This window comes from Artibeus jamaicensis, unplaced genomic scaffold (genome assembly GCF_021234435.1).
Source record: "Artibeus jamaicensis isolate MK-2021 breed Jamaican fruit bat unplaced genomic scaffold, CSHL_Jam_final contig_923, whole genome shotgun sequence".
NCBI lineage: Eukaryota > Metazoa > Chordata > Mammalia > Chiroptera > Phyllostomidae > Artibeus > Artibeus jamaicensis.
Genome location: NW_026522014.1, coordinates 14270080 through 14297736, shown reverse-complemented (window position 1 = coordinate 14297736; position 27657 = coordinate 14270080). Strand labels below are relative to the sequence as shown.

The 27657-nt window shown below is 39.5% G+C and overlaps 1 protein-coding gene across 1 annotated transcript in view; it reads right to left on the bottom strand.

Annotated features, from left to right (window-relative positions):
* The window catches only part of HDAC9 (histone deacetylase 9), an 841506-nt gene that overhangs the window by 756278 nt on the left and 57571 nt on the right, over positions 1 to 27657 (bottom strand). The window contains exon 2 of the mRNA XM_037163907.2: positions 18571 to 18686. Within this exon, the coding sequence (XP_037019802.2) occupies positions 18571 to 18592 (22 nt within the window). The 5' untranslated portion in view covers positions 18593 to 18686. The remainder of the gene's footprint in view (positions 1 to 18570; positions 18687 to 27657) is intronic.

The following is a 27657-nucleotide window of genomic DNA, read 5'->3' as shown; positions in this document are numbered from 1 at the left end:
CCAGTAATTTTTCTAAGTTAGGTGGGATGAGTTACGCAAGAAGACCACATCATACCAGCACTCAATTACAGTATGAGCAAAAATAGGGCAGACAGGATGCAGATTAGAGCTCCGCTGAGTTTAGGTTTAATGTTAATGTTGTAATACCAGAAATTACAAATCAATGAGAGAAATGTGATTCTAAGAAAACCAGCATGGGAAACAAAGCATTATAACATTAAAGTATTTGACACAACCACATAGCTATTTTGAAATCCTTCTTACTCAATTCCTGAAACCCGAATATGCTGGATTTGGATTGTGGAACAAAGGGGATTAAGAGAACAAGACAAGCCTAAAAAGTTTGATCTGGTTGTAATGACAGGTAACAAAAGAATATAACATGTTACAAAGGCAATCATTTTTCCTGGGTTATTTAATAATGCCATTTTATGCATATGCTATGATAATGTTGGAATGAAATAAAGTCCAGGTACTCTGAGGGGAGGAGGAAGAGAAAGACACTCAACAGCCAAGACCCCTCGCCCTTTAGGAGTTACTTCTTTTATTTTTTTCCTTTTCTTTTTTTGTGTTTTTTCTTTTTTTAATTTAATTGGTATTCAAGTACAGTTTTCTGTCTTTTACTCCCATCCCAGCCCACCCCCCCAGCCCTCCCCAGCTCCCTCCCATTTCCACCCCCCTTAGTTGTTATCCATGTGTCCTTTATACTTGTTCCTGTAAATCTTTCCCCCTTTTCCCTGAAATTCCCTCCCCTCTCCCCTCTGGTCACTCACTGTCCACCTGTTCTCTATTTCAGTGTCTTCGGTTATATTTTGCTTGCTTATTTGTTTTGTTGTTTAGCTTCCTGTTAAAGGTGAGACCATATGGTATTTGTCTTTCACCGCCTGGTTCATTTCACTCAGCATAATGCTTTCCAGTTTTAAACTGACGCAGACATTGAACTACCCTGCCAATCCTCTCACACCAGCACCACTTCTCCACAGAGTGACCCTTTCCACCGGGGAAAACATGGAGTAAGGTGGAGAAACGCAATCCAACAAAAGCCTCAAGGGTATGAAACTGAACCAGGTGCACGAATACAGGTAACAGAAGTTCAAGAAAGTATTTACATTTATCTCCTTGAGCCACTTAAGTTAGTAGGTAGAATCTTAGGCATAGGTAGAAAAATTCAGGATTGAAAGATTGGTTTATTTGTTTCTTTAAATATTCAAGAATTTTTTTTAATGAGTCATGTGTTAAGTGCCTGGCATCTTTAAAAAGGGACAAGATACTGTCCCTAAACGTCTCAAGGTTTCTGACCCTTCCATCTTTTAATTAATAAGTTGGTGCTTGCTAATTTGAAGCTACCCGTGTTTTCAAGTGTGACCTTTGTTCAGATGATTCTGAAACTCCTGCCTTTGGGTTGAACTTCTCTTCATCAACTTTATTCTCAAGTTAGTCTCATGATAACTAGCAGAAGGATGGTAAACAATAAAAACTAGAATCTGGGTAACTAGATCTGAGTTCTAGATGTTCCACTCAATTTACTCTGAGAGCTCCCTACAGCAAGATACTTGACTCCTCACAGTTTCTCTATCAGTAAAAGAGAACTAAGAAGTGTATCTACCTCAAGAGTTATGAGAAGAATTCCATGACATAAAGAAAATAGAGTAGTAAAGCCCCCAGCTTGTGGAAAGCACTGAGCAAGTGGTAGCTATCATCTTTCCTGTCAACATCCCTCACTCTCACAAATTCTAGCATCGTTCTCGAACTTCAAAATTACCTTTGTCACTTTCTACTGCATTTGTCTGTCTTCTAGTCAATCGCCATATCCTGGTTATTATTCCTTCGAAATATTCTAAAAAAATTTTCCTCTCCATTTTTAGTTCTCTCAATGAAACCTCCTAATATTTACAGAACCTCCAGCAAGAATACAAATAGAGGCAGTTTGTTATGTTTCTAAATTTTTTTAAGTATAAATCAGTCTATCAGCTGTTAAATAACACATGTTCCAACCTCCTACCTTAGAAAAATATACCTTTAAAATGTCCTAGAAGACCAGGTTTAAATTTAGATTCTCGGCCTCCTCTAAGTTCCAGACCCGAAAGTCTGAGCCGAAAAAGAACTGGTGCCTGGCCACTGTCTCCAGCCACGCCCCACACCTCTCCCCATCTCCTCACCTCTGTGGATTTTCTTCCCACCACACCACCCTTCCCCAAAGCCCTGGAAGCCACACCCAGCCATTGAGGACTGTTCAAATACTTCCTTCTCTAAGTTCGCTTGAACCAAGTATGCTCACATCCCCCTCTGGGTATCCAAATCATTTTGTTTCTATATATCTGAACGAAAGGTACAGCATTTTGCCTTGCATTTTTATCAGTACCTGTGTATTTGTTCTCCTAGTTACAGCTAGCTTCTACGGATCAGAGATTCTCTGCACTCAATGCAAGTTGCATGTAAGAAGCTCCTAATGAGCTTTTTTATTAAAAAAAAAAAAAAAAGACCCCTGGGCTCCACCCAGAACCAAGCCAAATGTGGGGTTGGGGAGAAAGCACAGATATTAAAGCTCTAGTATTTATGTTGATATGCAACCAGAGTTGGTAAAAGTTGAGTAAGATTATAAAGTCTTTGAGTGTTAATGTCCATATTTGACTTTGTATGAAATACATTCTTTTGAATTGAATTTAGGCAGATATGTACCCTTCCCCGCTGCAAAACACTTTCTGGCCCTCACACTGCACATAACCCCTATAGTTACTGAAATAATTTATAAGCACCAAGGAATGATGGGGGTTGTTCTCTAGAATGATACAAAAAAAGACACACAAAGAATTAATCTTATAGTCTAAATCAAGTTGTCTATCTTGTCTTCATCTCTACATTTACTCTGTATGGTACCTCTTATCAACAACTTAATGAACTCATTAAAGGTATGGTCAATGTGTTATTCCTAATACCTAGCACAGGGTCTGGCATGTAATAGGCATGAAATGAAAGTCTGGTGAATGGGTGAGTGAATGAGCAAATGCATGAATAGAACTTACAAGTCATCAGGACTTCAGAAATCATTTCAGGTGTTTGGTATAATGACATCTTCCCCAAAGATACTCACATTCTTATCCTTGGAACCTATAAACGTTACCCTATATGGCAAAAAAAAAAAGGACTTTGCTGATATAAGTAAAGATCTTGAGAGGGAGAGATGATTCTGTATTTCCCAGGTAAGCCCTACATGCAATCTCATGCATCCTTACCACAGGGAGGCAAAGGGAGATCGTACGGCACAAATGGAGGCAATGTGACCACAGAGGCAGACTGGAGTGATGCAGCCACAGCTACAGAATGCTGGCAGCCACCAGAAGCTGGAAGAGGCAAGGGACAGATTCTGCCCCAAAGCCTCTGGAGGGAGTACCACCCCACTGACACCTACTTTTCTGCCCAATGACACTGATTTTGGACATCCAGACTGTGAAAGAATAAATTTCTATATTTTAAGCCATCAAGTTTATGGTGATTTGTTGCAGCAACCACTGGAAGCCAATGCAAGATGCAACATTCCTATCCAGAGAGGTAAAGTAACTTTCCCAAAGCCCCAGGTCAGTTGGGGCAGAGCTGCATTGCTAATAAAGATTTCCTGACGCTTCCCGGTGCCCTTACTCCCACTGTCTGTACTCCTCAGCTGCCTGCTGCAGGTTATAAAACCCACAGCTCCATGACTCTCGGATCTCAGCCTGGGCACCAGCCATAACCTCTTCTTGGGCCATGGTATGGAAGCTACTAAAACGATAAATCCTTTACACTCACCAATGTTACCCTATTTGACCAAAAAAAGTAATTTCACAAAAATGACAATACAACATTGCTAGTGAAAGATCCAGGAAGATACTTGTGGCCAATATTTTCATGAAACCATATGTAACTAATGCACAACAGCAAATGTACAGAGGGGAAAGGAGAGAGGGTATGCTTATAAAAATTGCTGGTCTGGCAAATAGTATCAAAACACACCAAAAAGGTCAAGCAAGGCAGGTGGCATAGAGAGCTGGTATATAATATAAAAGAGAAATGGAATGAGTCCATCTGCCTGAAGGTGAGCAAATCTGAGACAGAGACGAAACTGGGAAACTGTGACAGAGCTTGGAAGTGATGGTCTTTCGCATCAGTGTAGGAAGACCTATAGACATCAGAGTTCACGACAACACCCACGAAAGTCATGGGTCACATTTGAGAGAAAAACAAAGGCATGTGCAATAATTCTAAGTCCACACTAGATCCTTTATCCTATAGATCCTATCTTCTCCTTTTCTACAATTATACCTTTTATGTACCAATGCAACAAAAATTCATGACACATTTTCCAAATAAGGAAACTGGGACAAAGGGAGATTCAGTGAACAACAGCTAGATGACAGGTAATACTTGTTCCATAGCCTATGTTTAAATCCTGGGGCTTTACTAATAACTCCAAACATGCATTTGTGTAGTTTATCATTAATAGGTATGGTAACGAAGTGTTCAAAGCAAGAGATATAGGTTTATTTTGACCTCATGAGTACGAAGACTTTTTTTCATGGGGGTGGGGAATAGAGCATAATAAGGAATACAGGCATTAAGAACACACAGCCACAATAAGATGTAAACATTTCCTTAATAATCCTACAGTTATAACAAGCAAAATAAACAATCTAACCTTAATAGGTCCCTACTCACCAAGGACCTCAAGTTTATCTCGCAGTTTGAGGTTTAGTCACTCATTTAGACTGGGGCAAATCTCTATGGATGCAGGGAGTTTGCGATCAAACTAATGGGTTCTGGCTTTATTGTCAGTGGATGTTACCCCACAGGAGGCTGGACCATTGCATCATGCAGGGCAAAGACATACTTGTTATATTCATGACAAACAAAAACCTCCCCAAAGGGGTTCCCCGGGGAGCCCTGTGTGAAAGGCATGCAGTGCTTGCCTGTTCCACATCTGTTCTTCCCATGATCTTTACAAAAATGAACTTCCTGGGCAGATGGGAAGGGAACCTCAGTTGACTAGAAATATAAGGTAAGACAAAGTGCTGTTTCTCAGATGTATGCTGCCCACTGTCGAACAGTACCAAAAACGCATCTTTAACGCAAATGCACAGGAAGTGCGAGACCCTCATTTCATCTTTCTCAAGGCTTCAACTATTACATTAAAGTGTTTATAAACTCATTATCTTTTCCTCATATCAAAAACAAATTTCATTAACTTTATTGGGGTGACATGGGTTAATAAAATTATTTTAAATGAGAGGGGCTGAAAACATATGTAGATTGAAAAGTCATAAATTTTAAAAGAGCTGTTTTATATGCATATTTTATGAACACAGGAATACAGAATATAAAAGAGTAACTTAATAATGCAGTTTGCAAAAATGCATTTTTAAAAGTTTAAAAGATGCTGGACTAATGAATTCTAAACTAATTTAAGAACAATCTCTTGGTTAACTATTCAAAATTCTTTTACTCCTTTCTGTATTCTTAACTACAATGTGTATTTTTCATGGGGAGGCAGGTAGCTTATAAGTGTTAGAACAGGGAGAAGTCCAAGTTGCTGAAAGGAAAGAGGCTGGTAGGGCTGCTTCTCCACCACTGTGCTAGCGAAAGCACTTCCAAATTTAGAGGCTTCTCCACATTTAGGGAACTCAGTCTGCAGGCACAAAGTCTTGCAAACAATAACCACCCTACTGCAATGTTAATTGTTCACAGAATAGGCAAGCCACCCTAGAAATAGAAGAAAAAACACTTCAGTGGGTAGCACTAAATAGAGGTCAAAGAACATCTCAAAATTGTCATTCGGAAGAAGCGAAAAGAAAAGAAAGTCAGCAAATGAGGGGGAAAAAAACCCACAGAGGAAGGGACTTGATTTACCAGAGATCAAGCAGCTTGGTTCTGCTCAGATATTTTCAATCCCCTCCCCACCCTCCAATGATAGCACCACTATCAACAGCCTCCTCACAAACTGTCCTTTTTTTTCCCCCTCACTTATTTGGCTCCTTTTATGTGCTAGGCAGTGTATTACTTAACTAAGCGAGCAACTGTGAGTAAAATAAATAGCACTGCTTTAGTTTATACCAAAAAAAAAAAAGAAAAGAAAATCTTAGAAAGATGTCCCTAGCTCTCAAAAAGCTTAGTCTATTACTAAGAAAACTCCCAGCACTAAGAGAAGTTGTACAATCAACAGAGGGAACAGATGTCAGAGAAGCCCCGGCCACGTGGGGTGGCTTCAAGGGAGAGGGGAACTGAAGTCAAGTCTTGAGGATAAATAAAGACATTTCTCAAGAACTAGGGGGAGGGGGAAGGGTGGTGTGTTAGGGGCAGCTAATAGTGTGGGGTGGGAGTGGGAACACTCCCAGCAGTGAGAAAGCGGGAAAGCAGGACCTGGAGAAGAAGCCCAGCTCCACGTGGCCACGAGGACAGGGGGCAGAGCTCACCGAGAAAAGACAAAGACAGACAAAGCCGAACAGGGCACAGGGTCCTTGTGCACCTCTGGTGGAGGTGATGAAAAGCCACTGACATTTGCTAAACACAACACAGTAGTGACTTGATCAGATTTAGGCTGAAAGAAGATTAATCTCGTAATAGAAAATAGACATGCTACCAGGAAGCTCGGAGCTCATTCCTCTACTAAAAACTGCATAGAACCTGAGTTATGGATTAAGGGTATTTGCTTTATCCAATTTTCCTTCCTTCACTCCCTTTCCTCCTCATGTATTTTATTTTTAAAAACTTATAGATCCCAAGCCCTTTTTTGCAATTAGGCAGGATAATAGTAGAAGAAAGAAAGAAAACAGAGAAAGGTAGGAAGGCAGATGGGTAGGCGAATTATCTGTTTTCCCAACAGACGGGAAAATGAACTCTACTTTGACATATTTTATTGAAATTTGGAGATTCAGTAGCACACGCTGCCTAACACAAGTTATGGTATGTATTATTTTTCCTCTTTCTATAATTAGCTCCCTAATTTTTTCTACTAATTTCTAGGCCTTTTCACTAATATAATATTATCTTTAAAATCTGTTCTCCAATTTATTATTTCACTTTCAACATAAAACCAAAATAAGATATTGATATAGTCAAGTCTCCATCATTAAAAAATGAAGTGCCCTATTATAGGCACAAAGATTCAGCTACATTAAAACTAATATAAAAAACCATTTCCAAAGAATGTTTCATAGCTACTCACTTTTATTTCCTTAAATCTTTAATTACAATACTTCTTTTAATGCAACATATGATGAGAGAATATAAGTCTTTCTGATCATATCAGGAAGATAGTTCACAATCACTGAGTTAATAGTTTATTTCAAGAGACAGTACCCCCTAAATGATAGTAAAATTCCCAAAACACATTTGGCATCCCCGTGCCAAATCAAACAAGTACAATGACTTGGCTTTTTTTTTCCTATCAGAGAGAGATTTTAGAAAGAGGAGTTGAGGATAAGGCTCCAGCTCTGTCCATCTGTAGAGCAATCTCAGAGCTCCAGAAAACATATAAATCTCAGGATCAGAAAAACACTGGTCAGGTAAGCAAGCGGAAGGTGCCACCAGCTGTTATTGCCCACGCAGACATGCTCAGAGTCCACCCCTCGTAACTAGCTTTCCCCATGAATAATTTGCATATATGTAATTTCAGCATTTCTTTCTGAAGAGCAATTTCCTCCAAGAGTGAAAAATAAAAGACGAATGCCCACGTGTGTGCTGCTGTGATCACCTGCCCTCTCTCAGGACTCACCCAATTCCAAAGGGGGTGCAATTATTAGGGCAAATTCCAACTCCAAAGGAAATTCCCCAGCTCGGCCAGCTGCCAGTGGAACTATAATATCAATATGAAGAGTAAGTCTTCCTGGAAGTTAAGAAGAGTCTGGGGAGAAAAGGTTCATTATGCAGAACCACCTAAAAGGAGCAACCTTCTATCACAAGAGGAAAGAGGCTTACATAATCAAATGCTAGGAAGTCACCATGAAAGAAAGACTTAAAACCAATTTCACAGACCATCTCAGTTTTTCCATTTTCTATAACTCAATATGAGATGTTAAAGAAAAACCAATAATTTAGTCATGTGTCTTTTATTTTGGATATTAAAGTAACTCCAAAGCAACACATAAATCAACACATGGATATGCAGTGAGAAAACTTATTGAATATCATTTCTAAGGCGTGCACGGAAAAGTCAAAACCATAATCATGTCTCACCTAGTACAAACCTCAGAACTGTGCAAATCTATACAGCAAAGACAGAGAGAACCAAGAAAATAAGGGGTTTCAGAAGACAGTTCAAATATAATCACTATAGGTAGGAAAAAACAAAGATGTATTTTTCTCATAAAAGAGACATTTGTGCATCTCCTAAAAACTGATAAAACTAGTTCTTATTTTACTAACAAGTTTATTTAACATAGTTCTTTGCTTTCTAAACCTAAAAAATTTAGAGGTAATACCTTATAAATGGGGGAGGCTGCTGTATATTGATATTCTCATAAGATGACAGACAAAAATTAAGAAATAAAAGGAATATCAAGCAAAGCATTTGAGTGTTATTTAGAGGGAAAAATACCGCCCCATGTACCTCTGTATTGCTCAGATCTATTACAGTATTGTCAAACAAACACAAAAATGCACACATGCTACACAACCTACACCCACACAAAGTTCTGTCACTCTTAGGAGCAAACCCTAAAGTACACAGAGAAAAAATTTATAAAGATCCCACAGAATGCTAAACAAAAGGCTGCCCCTGTGTATTTTGCAGAAATACCAAAATGTTACTCATGGATCTTCAAGAAAACAAAGCCTACTAATGTTTTATAATTTTGTCCACGTAAAGATTGGTGCAAAACAAGTATTTATCAATTGGCCTCGATTTTCATAGTAATATTTAAAACTATGAAGGTGTTTAAAAATGCCAATGTGCAATAAAGACCAAGCATAAGAATTGTGAATATTAAGGAAATTCTTCCTCAGTATATATGAAACCATAATTTCAGATAAACTGACACGACCTTTTTCTTTTTCAGTCTTCGGCTGTCACTGACATGACTTTTATACACTAATTAAGGAAATTATATTCTACATTAGATACGATATTCCCATTCCCTGGAGAGTTCCCACTAAAAACAACAACTTGAATTTTCTGACAGCTACTCAGCTTCACTATTTAGCATGATTCGTAGAGAAAGGTTTAGTCAAACAGCTGTTACAAAATGTTTATAAGTTGATTTGTCCTGATTTTAATTTCTATCTCTTTAAAGGAACCTTACTTAACTCTTTAGTAACTGGCTGATCAAAAGTACATTAGGAAATACTGCACTTCTTGTAAGCAATACCAGATTTGCACTCCCAGGTGTGAATGGTCAACACAAATATGGTAGAGACTGGCCAGCTATTCACCAAAACTGTTCCTACCTTTTCATGGGCTATTACTAGACTACATTTCCCAAACCCCTTTGTAATTAGGTGTGACTATCTATCTAAATTTTACCCAATAAACTGTGAACAGACGTGACAGATTTAGGGAAACTTACACACAATCCACTTCTTCCATTCCCCTTCCATCAGCCTGGTGTGGCGAGGTACAGGGATGTTAGAGCTCATTAGCAGTGGAGGTGTGAGCCACCTGTTCTAAGCTGTCTGGGGCCCTGCACACCCACTAGAAAAAGAACAGCCAACCACTCAGGAAAATGCTTTTGGTCTTTATGTGAGTAAGAAACAACCTTGCTTCCTGTCTGAACTCTAGCATGGGTGTTTGGTAGTGCTGCAAATGAACACAGTAAGAAATATATAAACTAAATTACCCACCAAAATTTAATGCAAAAAATAAAGGTGAGAACAAATAAACATGCAGAATAAATTTAAACAGGACATTTAGGGAAAAGATTTGTGCCCAACTTTTAAAGCACTGTCCCTCGGGAACTGGAGAATGAATAAAATTAAATGCTTACTCTGGTTGTGTCAAATTTGAATATCGGATTGAGAAGTTGAGACTTAGAAATAGCAACAGAGCCCTGAGCGATGTGGCTCAGTTGGTTGGGTGTCATCCTGTAAAGTGAAAGGTCGCCTGTTCAATTCCCAGGCAGGGCTCATGGCTGGGTTGTGGGTTCGGTCCCCTGGTCAGGGCTCATAAGGGAGGACAACTGTTTGACGGATGTTCCTCTCCCACATTGGAGTGATGTTTCTTTCCCTTCCTTCCCCTCTCTCTAAAAATAAATACGTAAAATCTTTAAAAAAGAAATAGCAAAAGAATAACTGTAAAGTTATATTAGTAAAAATATATTGGAAACAATATTTAATAACTGTAATATTCAGTGTTTCCCACCAATACTATACTCTGTGATCAAATTTTATTACAACAAAACCATCAAGGGATCAATTTATTTGATTATCTTAGAATACTATTATTGAATACCACTTGAAATAAATAATTAGCCAGGAAACTAAAAATATTTTACTTATGCACAACTTATTGCAATGAGGTTTGACCTGTATTTCATTAAACAGCCATCTGATCACTCACCAGGAGAAGACATTACCTACTTGATCTGTCCTATGACTATTTCATTTACCATTTTTTTTTTATTTTCATTGAATGTATCGGGTGTACCATTCATTTTTTATGGTAACACTGTGAACAAACTGAAGAAAAAGTCCCCACTTGGCCATTATGAAATTTGTTTGCAGCTCTGTCCTGGTTTTCGTTTCCTACTTAATGACTAAACGGTACCACAGTGGGTAATGCGCTGGAGTAAAAGTGGTGAATCATTAAAGAGTTCGTAAATTTTAAAAACAGGGGCAGGCCTTCTGGGCCCCATATGCTCCTGGAAAACCCAATGTTGTGCTGTATTAATTGAACTGTGAAGCTTTTATTGGTCCTCTTTAAAAAATGCTTGCAGTGAAGCTTTCATTAATGCTTGCCCTCAAATTGTTTATACTACTTAGCATTTCCATAGCAAAGTTATATTTCAAAGAACTTTTTGATTATCAGCTAATCTACATTTTTGTAAGAGAATTCAGCTCTTTAGCAAAACAGAGACATGCAGGGAAAATGCAACAAATTTTTGTCGAAGATTTGCCAATGAAAAAAAGGAATAGAATATAATATAGAATATCTTGCCACAAACCTTTAGCTTATATAAATTGCCTGGTCCTCTGACTCCATATGGGTGGAACAGTTATTACATGTTCCCACAGAGGTGAAGAAAAGAAAAATGAGGTACCTCTCTGCAATGGGCTTTGAAACCTAAAGTTATTGTTCTTGCTATTTGCAATTACTGCTCTGGCAACTCCACCATTCAAGGTCATCTGGAAGCCCTCGGGCCGCACCATTGTGTAGTTCCAGAGGGCATGATGCACCTTGGGGTCTGTGTTTGGAAAATTCCTTAGGGCACATTCTCATCATAATTACTTCATATAAATTAGATTCATCAAATTAAAAGTCAGAGGGCTTCCGACAAGATGGAGGCATAGGTAGAAACACTTTGCTTCCTTGCACAACCAAATCTAAAAACAACAAAGTTTTAACAACAATAAACGCAACCAAACTACAGAAAATCGAACAATATAGAGTCCGAAAACAACTCCCACTCAGCTAAATCGGTGGTAGGTAAATAGATGGTAGAAAATAGATAAGGGGGCAAGAATAGTAGGGGAAATATAGAATCTAAAGAACTTGAGACACATGGTCATAAACTAAAGGGGGGAATGGTGAGGGTGGAAGGGGTACAGGGTGGAGGGGAATGAAGGGGGGGAATAGAACAACTGTAATGGCATAGTCAATAAAATAAAATTAAAAAAAAAAAAAGATCCCCAACCTGGGAGGCTTGCAGGCAGCCGAGGGCGTGGATCCCAGAGGCGGGGTAGCTACTGGCGGACCCAGGGAAGGTGCAGTGCGGCTGGCTGTCTGAGGTCTCGCATTTGCGCACAGATAAACCAGTGAAGAGAGGTGCATTGAGACAGACCTCACAGGCCCCAACGCAGGGCTGCGGGCTCCCACATTTGCACTCAGATAAACAGGCGGGGGCGAGTGGTGAGGCCGACCAGGTGAGTGGAGAAGACCGCCACTGATCCCTCTCTGACCCTGCCCCCACATACAGTGTCACAAACCAGCCACCTGGGTGGCCCCGCCCTGGTGAACACCTAAGGTGCCTCTCCTCATACGTAACAGGCACAAACAGATCAAAACATGGCTCAAGAACAACTCAGAGCCCCAGAGCCAATAAATCTAAGTGATAAAGAAATAGCCAAACTTTCAGATACACAGTTCAAAACACTGGTGATCAGGATGCTCACAGAACCAGTTGATTTTAATCACAAATTAGAGGAACATATGAAGGCGAAACTAATTGAAATGAATGGAAATGCACAGGAAACCAAAAGTAATGGAAAGAAAACTGGGACTCAAATCAAGGGAACAGACCAGAAGGAAGGAAAAAATGACCAAACAGAAAAATATGAAGAAACAAGAATTCAAAAAAATGAGGAGAGGCTTAGGAACCTCAAGGACATCTTTAAACATTCCAACATTCGAATTCTAGGGGTGCCAGAAGGGAAAGAGGAACAGCCATGAGTGGAAATCTTATTTGAACAAATAATAAAGAAGAACTTCCCCAATCTGGCAAAGAAAATAGACTGCCAGGAAATCCAGGAAGCTCAGAGAGTACCAAAGAAGATGGACCCAAGAAGGAACACACCAAGGCACATCATCATTACATTAGCCAAGATTCAAATGAAGGAGAGAATCCTAGAAGCAGTAAGAGATAAGGGGACAGTCACCTACAAAGGTGTTCCCATCAGACTGTCAGTGAATTTCTCAAAAGAGACCTTACAGGCAAGAAGAAGCTGGAAAGAGGTATTCCAAGTCATGAAAACCAAAGACCTACAACCAAGATTGCTCTATCCAGCAAAGCTTTCATTTAGAATGGAAGGGCAGATAAAGTGCTTCTCATATAAGATCAAATTCAAGGAGTTCATCATCACCAAGCCCTTATTATATGAAATGTTAAAGGGACTTACCTAAGAAAAAGAAGATAAAAAAGATGAACAGTGAAAGGACAGCAAACTCAGTTATTAAGAACCACACCTAAAACAAAAGCAAATTAAGAGGATAGCTAGATCAGGAGTGAACCATAGAAATGAAGACCATGTGGAGGGTTAGCAACAGGAGAGTGGGAGGAGGAGAAGGGGGGAGAAGGTACAGAAAATAAGTAGCATAGACAGTAGATTAAAAAATAGATAGGGGGGAGGGCAAGAATAGTAGAGGAAATACAGAATCTAAAGAACTTGAGACACATGTTCATGAACTAAAGGGGGGGAATGGTGAGGGAGGAGTGTGCAGGGTGGAGGGAATGAAGGGGGGAAATAGACCAAATGTAATGGCATAATCAATAAAATAAAAATAAATTTTTTAAAAGGCAAAAAATTTAAAAGTCATGCCGGAATCATCATAGGATTGATACAGCTTAATTTTAAAATGTTCAGGTTCCAATTATGTATTTTATAGTATCATCCTAAAAATCTGATCTCTGCTAATATAGGCAGAAACACGTTTTGAGAGAGTGGAAAAGGGACAAAAATGTTCCCTTTAAGGATCTCTTTGGTTCACCTGGACATAAAAACGAGAAGGCCCAGGTAGCAGAGAACACACATAAACCACTAGAATGTCCCCACGCATTATTCCCTCCTCTGCTTTCCCACAGCACTGCTGTTTTATTTATCAGAAAACAGAATAACTGAGTTCTATCTCAGCTCACAGGAGAAAACACCTATATTAAGATTGGGATTTAATGAAGTATTTTTTTGTCTGTTTTTCTAGAGTCCCAAAATAAGAAACACTAGAGTTTGTTAGGCAGATTAAGGAATATTTCTGCACTTCACCCAGTTACAGTGAGGAGCAGGGTGTTCTACATTATTTAGTGCCTCCTTCAGGTCTCCCACACCAGCCTCCTTAGGGGAAGGGCCTGAGAACCAGTATTGCTAACAAGAGCCTCATGTGACTCATTATCAGACGTACTTGGGAAACTCTAGATTAGATGAGCCCTAAAGTCTTTCCTTCTGAGATGTGGCACTTCTGATAAAAATTAAATTACTAGAAATGGCATGCGTACTATGCTGTATAGTAGAAATTAAGTTCTGTTCATATATATCTTAAAGTGCTCAGCACAATGAATGAACCAAAACTATTTACGCTTTTGTCTCCCCCCACTAAAGGGTGCTGTCCATAAGGCCCATGATTTAGTACCACTAAGCGACACACTGTCTGGTGCAAAATATGTGCTTCATGAGTTTTGAATAAATGACTATGTCAATTGCAGCAACTAGCTGCCAATCTTACCCACACAGTCTTCCCTTGTTCAAGCTCCTTGGTGCCAAAAACCAGCACCCAGTGCCCTAAGAACACTATTGGCAAAGCAAAATTAAAATAAGAACTGGTGATTCTATATTCAAAACTCAGCACTTATTGTTCGACTGGCTGAATGATCAAGGCCGTACTATTTAGTACTTGATGTCAACTATACTTGAATATGGATGGAGAACTTTTATGAGACCAGGAAGAGAAGAATTCACACCACCCAGGACAAATTTTCAAGACAAACAGAAATATTGTACTGTGCCTGTGAAATGGACTATTAAAGAGCTTCTGTAATAACTGGAGTGAGTCTATTTTCCTGGTGCACAAAATCCCTTAGAACCCTTTGTAAAACAAAAGCAAAATAAATGGATGGCGAATGCATAAAACCAATTTAATTCTCTTTTTACATAGTCAGAAAAAAAGGAGATATAAGAAAAAAACACTTCGGAGTCAAATGATCAGGTTATTTCTCACCATTGGAGTAGTTATGGTGCCATAATATACAGATTAGGAGCAGAATAATATATTCATGTTTGTGGCCAAACATTTTCCAAGTGCATTTCAGGTCTCTAATCATGGTTTGTACTTACTGGCAGTAAACAGAAAAGACTCCCACCCACTGGGCCCGTTTGCTATGACTTTCCTCAATTAAGATTTCATTCATAAAAACTTCCCAAACAGAACTGATTAAGACCTCTGTCTAATGCTGCTCTCACCAGAGCAAATGTATTTATGAGAATGTACACAAGGAAATTTTGAGGACTCTACAGTCAAGAGCTTCACTCAGTAGCTCCTGTCATTTACCTCCTACTTTTTCCCTTCTCCTAACTGCACAATTATCCTCCTGGCAAGAACTTCCTCATTGACATAGCAGCCTCCAAGGATATTTTCATATTATAAAGTCAGTATTCTTGAGGACAGGGTAAGCTGAATTCAACTGGCAGATATTACCAGTAGTGAGTTAGTGTCAGCTACAGGTGAAACTCATCAAGGCATTTGGTATTATTTTCCTTTTTTCAAAGAGTCCAGTATATTTGATCACATTATGTCTTACAATAGATTCACCTATAAGAACTCCTATTTTTTTCTAAAATGCTACAAGTTGTTATTGTCTTCAGTAGGAGAAGCTGTGCTATGTATCCATCATAGTACCTCCTCTTCCCCATGTACCTTGATACATGGTTCACATCCATTCTCTACGCAACCAACCATCTACACTGGGTGGACAATATGACTCATATTAAACCTCAAATCCCCTTCAATCATGTCTGTTTCTTCTCTCTTAGGAGGAGTCAGCTGCACTCACTCACCTGTTTTCCTTCTCTTTTACCTCACAGAGTTCAGTAAACATTACTTCTGACCATCTGTTCCTTACACATATACAGCATTTCTTTAGCTTTGTTGCCCAATGTACTTGACCTCTTAAGCAGTTAACAACATCAATAACAAAAATCTCACCCTACCCTCTGTTTCACACATAAGATGAGAAAACCAAGAGTGATATCGCCCTTACACAGACCTCTCCAAAAATAATATTTTTAGAATAAAATTAGATATCATACAAACCTACCTGAGAAATTCTCCAAGGTGCCCATAGCTCCCACTAAGAATCACCATAAAATCCTTACCTGTTTAAATTTCTGCCATTTGATCCACTTTTCCTTAAGCGTGTAAAATTTTAAAATATTTCTTATTACATTGCATTGATTCTCTTTTTCAATTAAGTTTATCAAAATATTTCTGCATTCACTCATTGCAGTATCATAACCTTTAAATAGTCCTTGATGGGCTAAACAGTGCATCCAACCACTTCTAACAGTGTTCTAATGGGACCACGCGTTTCTCAGTAAACAAGTGGGGCCAGGTCTACACGTTAAAAACATGGCACACAAAGACCACACAGACACCGAAAGTCTATGCTTGCACTATTCATAAGTAAGTTGTGTAAATTGAGTTTCATTATAATTTGGATTCAAATTTTCTCCTGTGTAGTTTATCTCTCATTAGCCTCGATGACATCTGCACTTTGTTTCCATTTCAAGATTACATATCCAGGTAGAAATGCCCTTTCAAATGTTTTACTTGCACACAGTTGTTGTCACTGCCATAAATTCTATTTTCCCATGATTCAATCTGTCCTGTCACTCTCCAATGATGCAAAGGTGGGAGGTAACAAACAATGTGGGAAGGGTGTGTGTGTCTGCATGTGTCTGTGTGTGCGTATGTGTGTGTTGAGGGAGTAGAGAAAAAAGGGACAGGGGAAATTTGTTTAGATATATAAAAAGTCTAATTTCTGGCCTTGAGAACTGAAGGCAAGCCCCTATATAAATTCTAAATAATAACTTCTGAAAATGGAGGAAGTGTTCTGCCACTTCGGTACTTAGCCAATTTGTTCCTATTACTTTTAGTATGTTTTTTAATGATTCCAACACATTCCACCACAAGAAGAAAAAAAAGTTTGACTGTGGTGGTTCTAAATTAAATGCCTGTGTTAAATTATGCCATTTTGAAACATTAAATTTATATATAAATGAATATATATAATATATATTTAAAGTGCAATATATACATATATAAAATGCTACCACGGATTTAAGTTCATCTCAATAGAAAGGATAAGAAGACTAGGCTATAACTGATGAGCAGAGCAGCTCACATTGGGCGATTTACGAGGGCAGGCTGCGGAGCAGGTGGGCGGGGACAGGAACAGGTGCAGCAGGTTAGACCAGTGGTTACCAAAGTGTAGTCCCCAGGCAGGCACAGCCCTGCAAAAATCTCAATTACTGGGCCCCCCTCCAGACCTACTGAGTCAAACACTATGAGCATGTTTTTTTGTTTGTTTGTTTGTTTTTTAGAGAGAAAGGCAAAGGGAGGAAGAAAGGGAGATAAACACTGATCGGCAAGAAAGAAATATTAATCAGTTGCCTTCCATACATGCCCTGACTGGGGACTGAACCTACAACCCAGGCATGTCTCCTGACCAACTGACAACTTTTCGGTTTGCTGAATGACACGTAGCCAACTGAACCACACCAGTCAGGGCCATGGGCTTGTTTTGAACAATGATACTGACCCCTCCCAATGATACTGACGCATGGTAAAGTGTGGGAGCCTCTGGGACACAGGGATTCAGAGATAAGAGGCTGAGGTTACCCTTCATCTGCTTATCCAGATGACAATGCCAATTACAAACCATACCTGTAATGAAAGACTCTGGAAGAGAGCTCTCCTATGTCATCTAGAATCAACAACCACAGTTCTACTCCCCAATAATTTCCAGTTCCAAATTCGACATGCAAGCTGCAGGCCTCCTGGGGGTGAGGGGGAAAGACTGATGAGGCCATGACCTTTCAGAGCAACTAATCTGGGTGTGGCACTCTGCAGAGGGAAATTCTTGGCAAAGACTTCCCTTTATAAACTCTAGATATAATATTACATTAGCTCCAATCTTGGAAGTTGGATAACTCAAGGATATCAAGATGCTGAAACACTTTTAAATAATATATAGACATGAATGCTCCTAGAGTAATCCAAACTGAAAATTCTTTTTAAATTTGTTCATGCTAAGCACGTGGTTTCTGAGTCTGCTCCGTCATTCTTAAGACTCAGCCTGTGCTTGTTCCAACAGTGACACCCTGTTCCTGTAGGAATGGGTGTTGGCAGTGCTGGTCACAACAGTACACGAGCCACACAGTACACTGGAGTCGGAGGAAGCAGGTGCTGAGAGCATAATTAAGTACGCACAGAGGAAACAGGAGTGGCAGCAAAGAAGGGTGGGGAGGAAAGCTATCCTTCCTGAGTGTCAGGAGATGGAGGAGGAGCGACTCCGAAAGCTGACTTCCAAAGTCCACAGAACAATTTAAGAGCATACAGACACTTACTGGGTCAGAAAGACCACAAGTGTGAATTAGATGCCTGCCTCGTATGGAATAAACATTTATAACTTCATAAAATTCAACCCCCATGTTGCATGAAACCAGGAAGAATGAAAGCCCAGTGCTCTGAAAACTCCTCGAATGAACTGAGTTGCCTGAAAAGCCAACTGGTTTACATAACAGAGGACTGGCTCTAGAATAAATATTCAAAATTCATTCCATCAACCAATCTTCATCAGAAAAAGCAGAAAGTCCTTTCATGACTTAAATTTTTGGTCTGAAGCAACACAAAACAACATCTTTCATGCACAGTCTGCTAAAGGTTTAAAAAGAAATGAGACTGACCGGGCTGCACTGGTGAGCTCATCACGGGAGTTGGTTGGACTGATGGGTGGGATGCAGTTTCACAGCCTTCCTTCAGCTGGCAACGTCGGTCCCCGGGGGGCTGGTGGAGGAGAAACCTGGAATGCAAGAGAGATGCACATGGATGATACACATTATGTCAAACCACGAAGGAAAAGAAACAGTCTCCCCTCAGCCACAGCTCAACCGTAGGTCTTTGAGGAAGACACATCAACTTCCCAAGTGTCTGAAATCTTCATCGATAATGACCTATATCAATATGTTGTTATAGATATATACAGCTATCACATATAGATATACAATCTAATATTATTTATGCATCTATTATCTGAATTTTACCTATAAAGGAGCAAATTTATCAGTCATGCTAAAAACACAGAAATATACGAACACCAAAATAAAATCTGTGAATAGGAAACCACTTCACATTACTTATAATTAGTTCCCTATTTACTAGTCACTGTAATTTCTTGTTGTTGTTTGTTATCATTATTTTAGAAATTTAAAATAGTTTGTGGAATTTTGGATGTAAGTATCTCATTACATAGTATTTTTATCATTGTCAAAGATTTCCATCTAGAGATAGGACATCTTGGCAAAGGAATTTTAATGGACTTAAAAAAAGGGATAAATAAACCATAAAGCATAAGAGCGCAGGAAACTCCCCTTACAATTTCCATTTCTTCTTGAAGACTTTTGCAATCTTGTTCCAGCCAAAAGTAGAAACAGCTATAGGCCTTCTAGGAGTGGTACAGGATGGGCTTCTTGAAAGGAATTTAAGGGGCTTTCTGATTTTAATTTGGATGCACTCTCACCACTAGACACTTCAGCAGAGGAAAAGCAATTGGAAGGGCAGTTTCCTCACAGTTTACTGGAATTTGTCAAAGTTTAAAAAAAGAAGAGGAAGAAGAAGAAGCTTTTAATGTTGCTCTTAATGAGTTTCTTACAAAAACAGTATGGCCCAACTGTACTATTTTTATACACAGAATGCTGTAACTCTGAGAATTAGGCATGTCTTTACCTTGAGAATCCAATGTATTTATTGTGATTTGTTTTCCCACCCATATTTTGAAAGTGTTATTACTATTTTTTCACCCAAATGTATAAAGCAGGGTATAAGTATATATTTCTTTTGAAGAACTATGTAAGCTCACCAAAAATACTTATAATACTTTAAATGGTCTGTCAATAGAAACATGCTCATTATCAGAACAGTTGAATACAGTCATTAACTGCAGCAGGCTACTTCTCATCATCTCTTTAATGCTGGTTATATATTAAGATTTAGTAAAAATAAACTATATATTTTTTAAATCTTCAAAATTATATGATGTGCTTATTTTACTAACATTATTTAAAGAATCTTAATTTCCATGTTGATGAAAAAGCAATATGTCTTTAAAAAGTGAAAAAGGAAGAACAGAAAACTTTTTATTTCTGTATCAGCAAACAGACATTCTGATTCTGGCTTATAAATTTAAAAAGTCAATGCCATATTCTAAAGAAAAAATCCTTTGAAGTTTTAAATAGTTTCAAAGTACGTTTAGAAAGACCATACTGATGTCATTTTTATTTTTTTTTAATATTTTGTTTATTTTTAGACAGGGGGAAGGAAGGGAGAGAAACATCAATGTTTGGTTGCTTCTCACATGCCACACACACGCCAGGGAACCTGGCCCGTAGCCCAGGTATGTGCCCCAACTGCGAATTGGAGTGCTGACCCTCTGGTTCACAGGCCGGCGCTCAATCCACTGAGCCACACCAGCCAGGGCTGCTGTCATTTTTCCTTCAACCATGCTAATACATACTTGTCACACTCTCCCATACCCTCCTTCACAGGTGAGAAAAATAGGTGAGATGGCATCTGCTTCATAATTATAAGGTAATGAAACAAAATCAAAATTAAAACTTGAATTAGAGTTAAATTTATAGGGCATCTAAAATTAACGAGTGTGAACTTTGACATTTTTAGCATTTTTACCTTTATTACATTGCAGTCTGGAACATATCCTAAATGCTCTTGCTGCATTCTGGATTCTCAATGGTTTGATTTTCAATTAAGAATAACAAAAAGCAAAGGGCAGGAAGGCTTAAGAAAATGTAGGGAAAAGAACACTAAAAGGTGCCTTCCATCAGAGGCACAGTTCTCAGTGTTTAAACAAAACAAAAAAAAGTTAATCTATAATGCCACTTTGTACAATCGATGCTTGTATATTTCCAAATACAACCCAGTTTAACCAAAATATCCAATAGTTAACAGCAGTAATACCAAGGTGAAGTTTTGTTCCCTGTCCCAAAATCTAAAATTAGAAAAGATGCTTCTATTTTCACCACCTCTGCCTCTTATTTCCACAAACATAAATAATGCCGGTCCAGGACATGCTGATTTATGGCTAGTGACATAATTACTGGGTTTTGCCTTCACAGCTCTAGATTTGAGTTGCAGTTAATCTCAAATGGAAATACAAATTCTACTTCTAAAATATCATCATTAAATGCCTTTTTAAAATTTAAACTACTCTCCTTGCCATTCAATCTTTTTAATAACTTCCTAATCATGACATATTCCTCTAACATTAGGAAAGCCTTGTTACCTGAACAACTATAAAGAGAATTAACACGTACTTCTATGTTGATAGGTACTAGTCTCCAGTTATTGTGTCTTCATTCATAATGAGCCACAATGAACCAAAACGTCACAACTATAATTGCATAACTGGAATATGGTTCTTTTTCTTGAACATTTATTTCTTTTTAGAGAGGGGAAGAAAGGGAGAAAGAGAGAAAGAAAAACATCCATGTGTGGTTGCCTCTTGTATGCCCCCTACTGGGGACCTGGCCTGCAACCCAGGCATGTGCCCTGACTGGGAATCAAACAAGCAACCCTTCGGTTCACAGGCCAGCATTCAATCCACTGAGCCACACCAGCCAGGGCTGGAATATGATTCTTTAAAGAGCTCTCCACAGGTTTCAGAGGCACTGACCCTTTAAACATACATGCACATTGTGTGTATTTCTGTGTGTGTATGTGTGTGGGGGGAGGGGAGAGAGAAAGAGAGAATCACCAATTATCTACCTAAGCTTCCCCTTTTCCCTTTGCTGGTAGCTAACAAATCAACTGATTAGCAGTTCCTATTCACACCTTTTAGAGACAAAATTGATATGGAATTTTACAAATGAAGCTCTAGCTCTTGGAAAAGAAAGATGGGTCAGTGGGGAACATCCATCAACAAGAATGAGCAATTTATTCTTAAATCTTCTCATACTTTTGTATCCAAACGGACTGCAGAGAAACACTATTTTCTGAGAATGGGGACGTTTTCTTCTAGTATATAAGTCATCCTTACAATGAGCCTAAACTAGAAATTATAAGAAACTGGCCTTCAACTGAGTAGATAAATCAAAAAAAAAAGTACTGTTTATTGAGAATACAGGTCATCAAAGTAGATATAGGAATATATCTGGTTTCAATTAACTTGCCTATTAATTTGCCTATGCTGTAAAAACATGTGCACACTGAAGGACAAAAAGAGAAGAACAGCAAGAGGAAAACTGTTGCTATGAATCTTTTCTTAAAAAGATACAAGAATGGTTATTTTGACTCTTGACTATCCTTGAGCTACCTGGATCCACGATTAGAAACTACAGATCTTTGCTTCAAAATGACCATCTCTGACTACAAGTTAGTCTGCTGCCTGCAAGCAAGTTACTGCTTCGATATCCTGGGATAAATAGCACAAGGCAACAGCTCTAGGGGTGACATCCTGCAGTGACTTTGCTTGCCTGTGCAGCCAGCCCACGCTGCTCTCATTATCACTGTGGTCGTTATGTTATGCCATAGGTCCTTCATGCATTGCCCCTACATGGACTGTTCCATAGTAATGATAGCAAATCAGCAGACTTTACAAACGATAAAACTTGCCCAAGGATTATCTCCTCCAATCATCAAACGGCCCTTTGGAATATACTGAGCAAGCCATTATTATCCCTATTTTACAGATGAGGAGTATTCACAGACATGCAGGTGGTAAGGGAAGGGCCGGTCCTCTGACCCCTGGCTCAGGGCTCTCCTGCAGAGCACCGCAAGGAATTACGGCCCTTCCAGCACAGCTGCTTCAGTGACAGGACTGTCTACAAAGCTGTCACAATTTTAATAATGACACACTGAAATACAGGTCTTCTTCATTAAAGAACTTATCTAGCCAATGAATTCACTGAACTTGGACACAAAAGATGATAAAATAAATAAAAGTCTAAAATAAATGTCTGCAAGAATTCTCACAGCATAAGATTTTAAATCTGACTTAAACATCATGTACTTACTACAATATTTCTATTGTTTTTTTTTAATTATAGTCTGAGCTTCTTATTATGCTTTTTCTTTTTCTTTTTTCCTTTCAGGCAATTGGTATTATTTTGGACAGTGTGCCACTAAGAAAGCAGAATGCTTTTGTCGTTTCTGTAGTCAGTGAAAACTACGTTTCTAATGTATCTTCCCCAGATTTAGGGCAGTTGTAATGCACAGTTCAGTCTGCAGGCTCTTTTCTTCTCAGATGGAGCCATTAGCTCCAGTTCCTCTGAAGAGTAGGATTCACAAGCTGACTCAATTCATAGCATCCACTGTAGAGATAGTTTATTAGTGGAATAAGCCTACTGTGCCAGTTCATTGAGTATCAGGGGGTTCTTCGGAAACACAGTCTCTCTCTTATGCCTCAGAATCTAAAACTGCCACAATTTCATCTTTAGAGAAAAATACAAGAAAATTGCTCTTAACATTTTATTCAATTCAACAAACTTTTACTGGCTACATCAAAGACACTCCATTACCGCATTATGGAAACCTCAGCTTTTATTTCATTTTCTGCTTCTTGCATTTCACGTGTATAGTCACCAAAGCCAGTCCCATGATACCTTATTTTTAAATCATATTTTATTGATTATTCTATTACAGTTGTCCTGATTTGTCCCTCTTTGTCCCTCCTCCAACATCCCCAACGCCCTCAGGCAATCCCCTCACCATAGTTCATGTCCATGGGTCATGTTTATAAGTTCTTTGGATACTCCATTTCCTATCCTGTACTTTATATGTCCATAGCTATTCTTTAACTACCTATTTGTATTTAACCCCCTCACCTCTTCACCCATTCCCCCACAACCCCCTCCCACATGGCGACCATCAAAACACTCATTGTATCCATGATTCTGTCCCTGTTCTTCCTGTTTGCTTAGTTTGTTTTGGTTTTTAGGGGTTTTTTTTGGAGGGGGATGCCATTGTTGATAGATTTGTACCTTTTGCTATTTTATTGTTCATAGTTTTGATCTTTTTTTCTTAAATAAACCCCTTTAACATTTCATATAATAATGGTTTAGTGGCGATGAACTCCTTTTGTTTTTTCTTGTCTGGGAAGCTCTTTATCTGCCCTTTGATTCTAAATGACAGTTTTGCTGGGTGAAACAATCTTGGCTGTAGGTCCCTGCTTTTCATGACTTTAAATATTTCTTGCCAATCCCTTCTATCTTGCAAAGTTTCTCTTGAGAAATCAGCTAATGGTCTTATGGGAACTCCCATGTAGGTAACTTTTTTTCTCTTGCTGCTTGTAAGTTTCCCCCTTTATCTTTAACCTTTAGCATTTTAATTACAATGTGTCTTGAATTGGGCCACTTTGCATCTAGCATAATGGGGACTCTCTATGCTTCCTGGACTTGCATGTCTATTTCCTTCACCAAATTTGGGAAGTTTTCTTTCATTACTTTTTCAAATAGATTTTCAATTTCTTGCTCTTTCTCTTCTCCTTCTAGTACACCTATGATACAAATATTGGAGCACTTGAAGTTGTCCCAGAGGATGCTTATACTTTCCTCAGTCTTTTGGATTTTCTTTTTGTCTTGTTGTTCTGATGGGTGTTTTTGCTTCCTTATGTTCCAATGCATTGATTTGATTCTTGGCTTCATCTACTTTACTGTTGTTTCCCTGTAACTTGCTCTGCATTTCAATTAGTGAATCCTTCCTTTTTGACTGGATCTTTCTCATGCTGCCTAGGTCCTCACTAAGTTCCTTGAGTATCCTTATAACCAGTATTTTGAACTCTGCATCTGATAGAGCATTTATTCTCAATTTGTTTAGGTCTTTTTCTGGAGTTTTGATCTGTTCTTTCATTTGGGCCATGCTTCTTTGTTTTGGCAGCCTCCCTGTGTTTGTTTCTGTGTATTAGGTAGAGCTGCTTTGACTCCATGTCTTGGTAGTGTGGCCTAATGTAATAGGTGTCCTAAAGGGTACAGTGGCTTAGTCTCCTATATCACCCAAGCTGGGTACTCAAGGTGCATCCTTTGTGAGGGTTTGAGTACACCCTCCCCTTGTAGTTGAGCCATGGTTGCTGCTGGCAGATCAATGGGAGGGATTTACCCACTCAGCTTCAAGGACTGGCTGTGACCACTTACCACTAATCTCCACCCTGTGTGGAGGATCAGTTGTGCAGGGGCAGGGTGGTGGTGCTGTGACATGGTCTGTACCTGTCCACTGGGTGTGCTGGCCCTGGGCTTTCTTGGGTGGTGCAGGCCAAGATCAGCCCCCACTTGCGTTTTGCTGGGGGCCACCCTGCCTGAGAGCTATAAAGCAATCTGAGATGGCTGCTCCTTGTGCTGGGCTTGGAGATTTCCAGGTGAAACCAACCTGTGAATCTAGGCTGGCTGCTGCTTGTGGCATGCTTGGGGCTCACTGAGGCCACCTATTGCTGGTTTGATAGGATTTAGAAAATTGTGCAACATGAGCCAAGACCAGCCATTAATATGGAAAAGCATCTGGGTGGGCCCACAAGTTGGATGGGGTGGAGTCTCTGGGGATCTCCAAGGTGGTTCTGACAGTGTTAGCCAGATTGATGGTCTCGGATAGGGCGCCAGCTTGCCAACTCTGTAAGGGGAGGGCCTAGAAAGGAGACAATGGACTCTGTTTTCCTTGATGCTGGACACTTCAGTTCCTCCCAGTATGCCACCAGTGCCTGTCAAGCTGTTATCCCAGTGCTGAGCTCAGAGAAAGTGAATCTGAGAAGGTGAGTCTGTATGTGGGTTCATTAGGTGGAACTGTTGGAGCTCCTGCAGTTTCTTCCACTGACAAAATCCCTGCTTGTTTTTGCAGCCAGATGTGGTAGGGACTTACCTTCCTGGCATGGAAACCCTGGGCTGGGGGGCCTGGTGTGGGGCTGGAACTCCTCACTCCCGAGACAAAGCTTTTGAATTTTTATCTACCACATGTGGGTGAGAGACAAGCCCATCCTGCTTCTGTGTACCTCCTACCAGTCTTGGATAGACAAGGTTTAATTCCGTAGTTGTCAGACTTCCATTCAACCTAATTTCTAACAGTTCTGAATTATGGCTGTTTAGTTTTTGGTTGTAATTTTGATGAGGTTGTGAAAGAAGTGATCCATGTCTGCCTACACCGCCATCTTGACTGGCAGTCACCCACTGATATCGTAAAAATAACTTTCAAATTTGGGCCCTCCTTTCCATTTTAATGAATGCTGGCATTGCTCAAGTAATAATTTGTTCTTGATTAGATTCTTTACCTAGCTTCCTATCTGGTATCCCCGCCTCTAGGAAATATATGAATGAATAAATGGGTGAGTAAGTAAAATCTGGTGTCTGCAACCTCCTTAGCTGGCATGGAAGTTCCCCTCCCACTTCATTTTCTCTTCTTCCTTTTTTTCCCCTCACATGTAACTTCTACGGTTCCGGGCAATCTGTCATAATTCTTAGGGTAATATTCAACATCATAAACTACTGCTGAGGCACAGACACCAATAAATCAGAATGAACACTAAATATATCAGCTGAGTGTAAGTCCTGACTTTTCCTCTATAGTATCATTCACATTTCCATGTTTTTGTGCCACTTTCTGCAACGGATATTATCAACTCTTCTCTACCTCCCAGCTCAAATTCTTTTTGTTTTCTTTTTAACCCTTCCCCAAGGATATGCTTACTGGTTTTAGAGAGAGAGGAAGGGAGAAGGAGAGAGAAACATCAATTGGCCACGTCCCATATGCACCTCGACCAAGCATTGAACCCACAACCCAGGCATGTGCCCTGGCAGGGAGTTGAATCTGCAACCTTTCGGTGTATGGGATAATACTCCAACCAAATGAGCCACCTGCCCAGGTCAAATTCTTTAAGGCTGTGTTCAATGAGAATTCTTGAGCAACAACTCCAAGGAATAGGTCAGCTTCCTCATCTATGTTCCCACTGTGTCTTGTTCCACACTATACCAACACCCTTTAATGTTAGATAATAACACCTCTTATGTTAGCAAAGTACATCTATCCACCATGAGCCTATGTTCCTCAGCTTAAGTATTGCACCATGTTCATCTCAGTAATTCGCACACCTAGCACAGTGCCCGGCATATGTGGGTGCATAATAACTTTTTGGCTGATGAGTGAGTCAGCAAAGGGAAAAGGCTAAACCAATGAATTTGTAGTTGCCTGACTTTGGGACAGAATTAGTTACCCAACCTGTTGGTAAAACATTTTGAAGGACTAACACGCAGTCCTTTGATTTGAATCAAAGGAAGAAATAAATTTGCTCTAAAGTGTGGACTATCATCTAGAAAGAACAGACCCAGATGGGGGAGGTGCTTTGTGAATCAGTGGGAGACACCAAACATCGCAAAATGCCCCTGAATTACAATATTCAAGGTACTGTGACTTCTCAGATCATTGGAAGGGTTCAGCTTCTCACCTGCTTATTAGCTTCAGTTTTTTTTCTCCTCCAAAGGAAATTCATTTCTTCATTAGACAAGTTCTACAACCCCACAATTACATGAAAATAATTGAACCACTCTTCATCAAGACACAGGAGAATGGGATACAGAGATTTAAGAACACTAGCTCTTTTAACGTCAGTAGCAGAAGCAGGACTACGCGAATAATTCTCCGGACAATACTTAGCAACAGTATTGTCAGGAGACAGTATCTCCTATCTGCAGCAACAGGACCCTGGAGACTCTGGGGACTGGGAAACTGATGGGCACAGATGGGAGCCACACTTACGATGCAGTGAAAGTACCTCCCCTAGTACC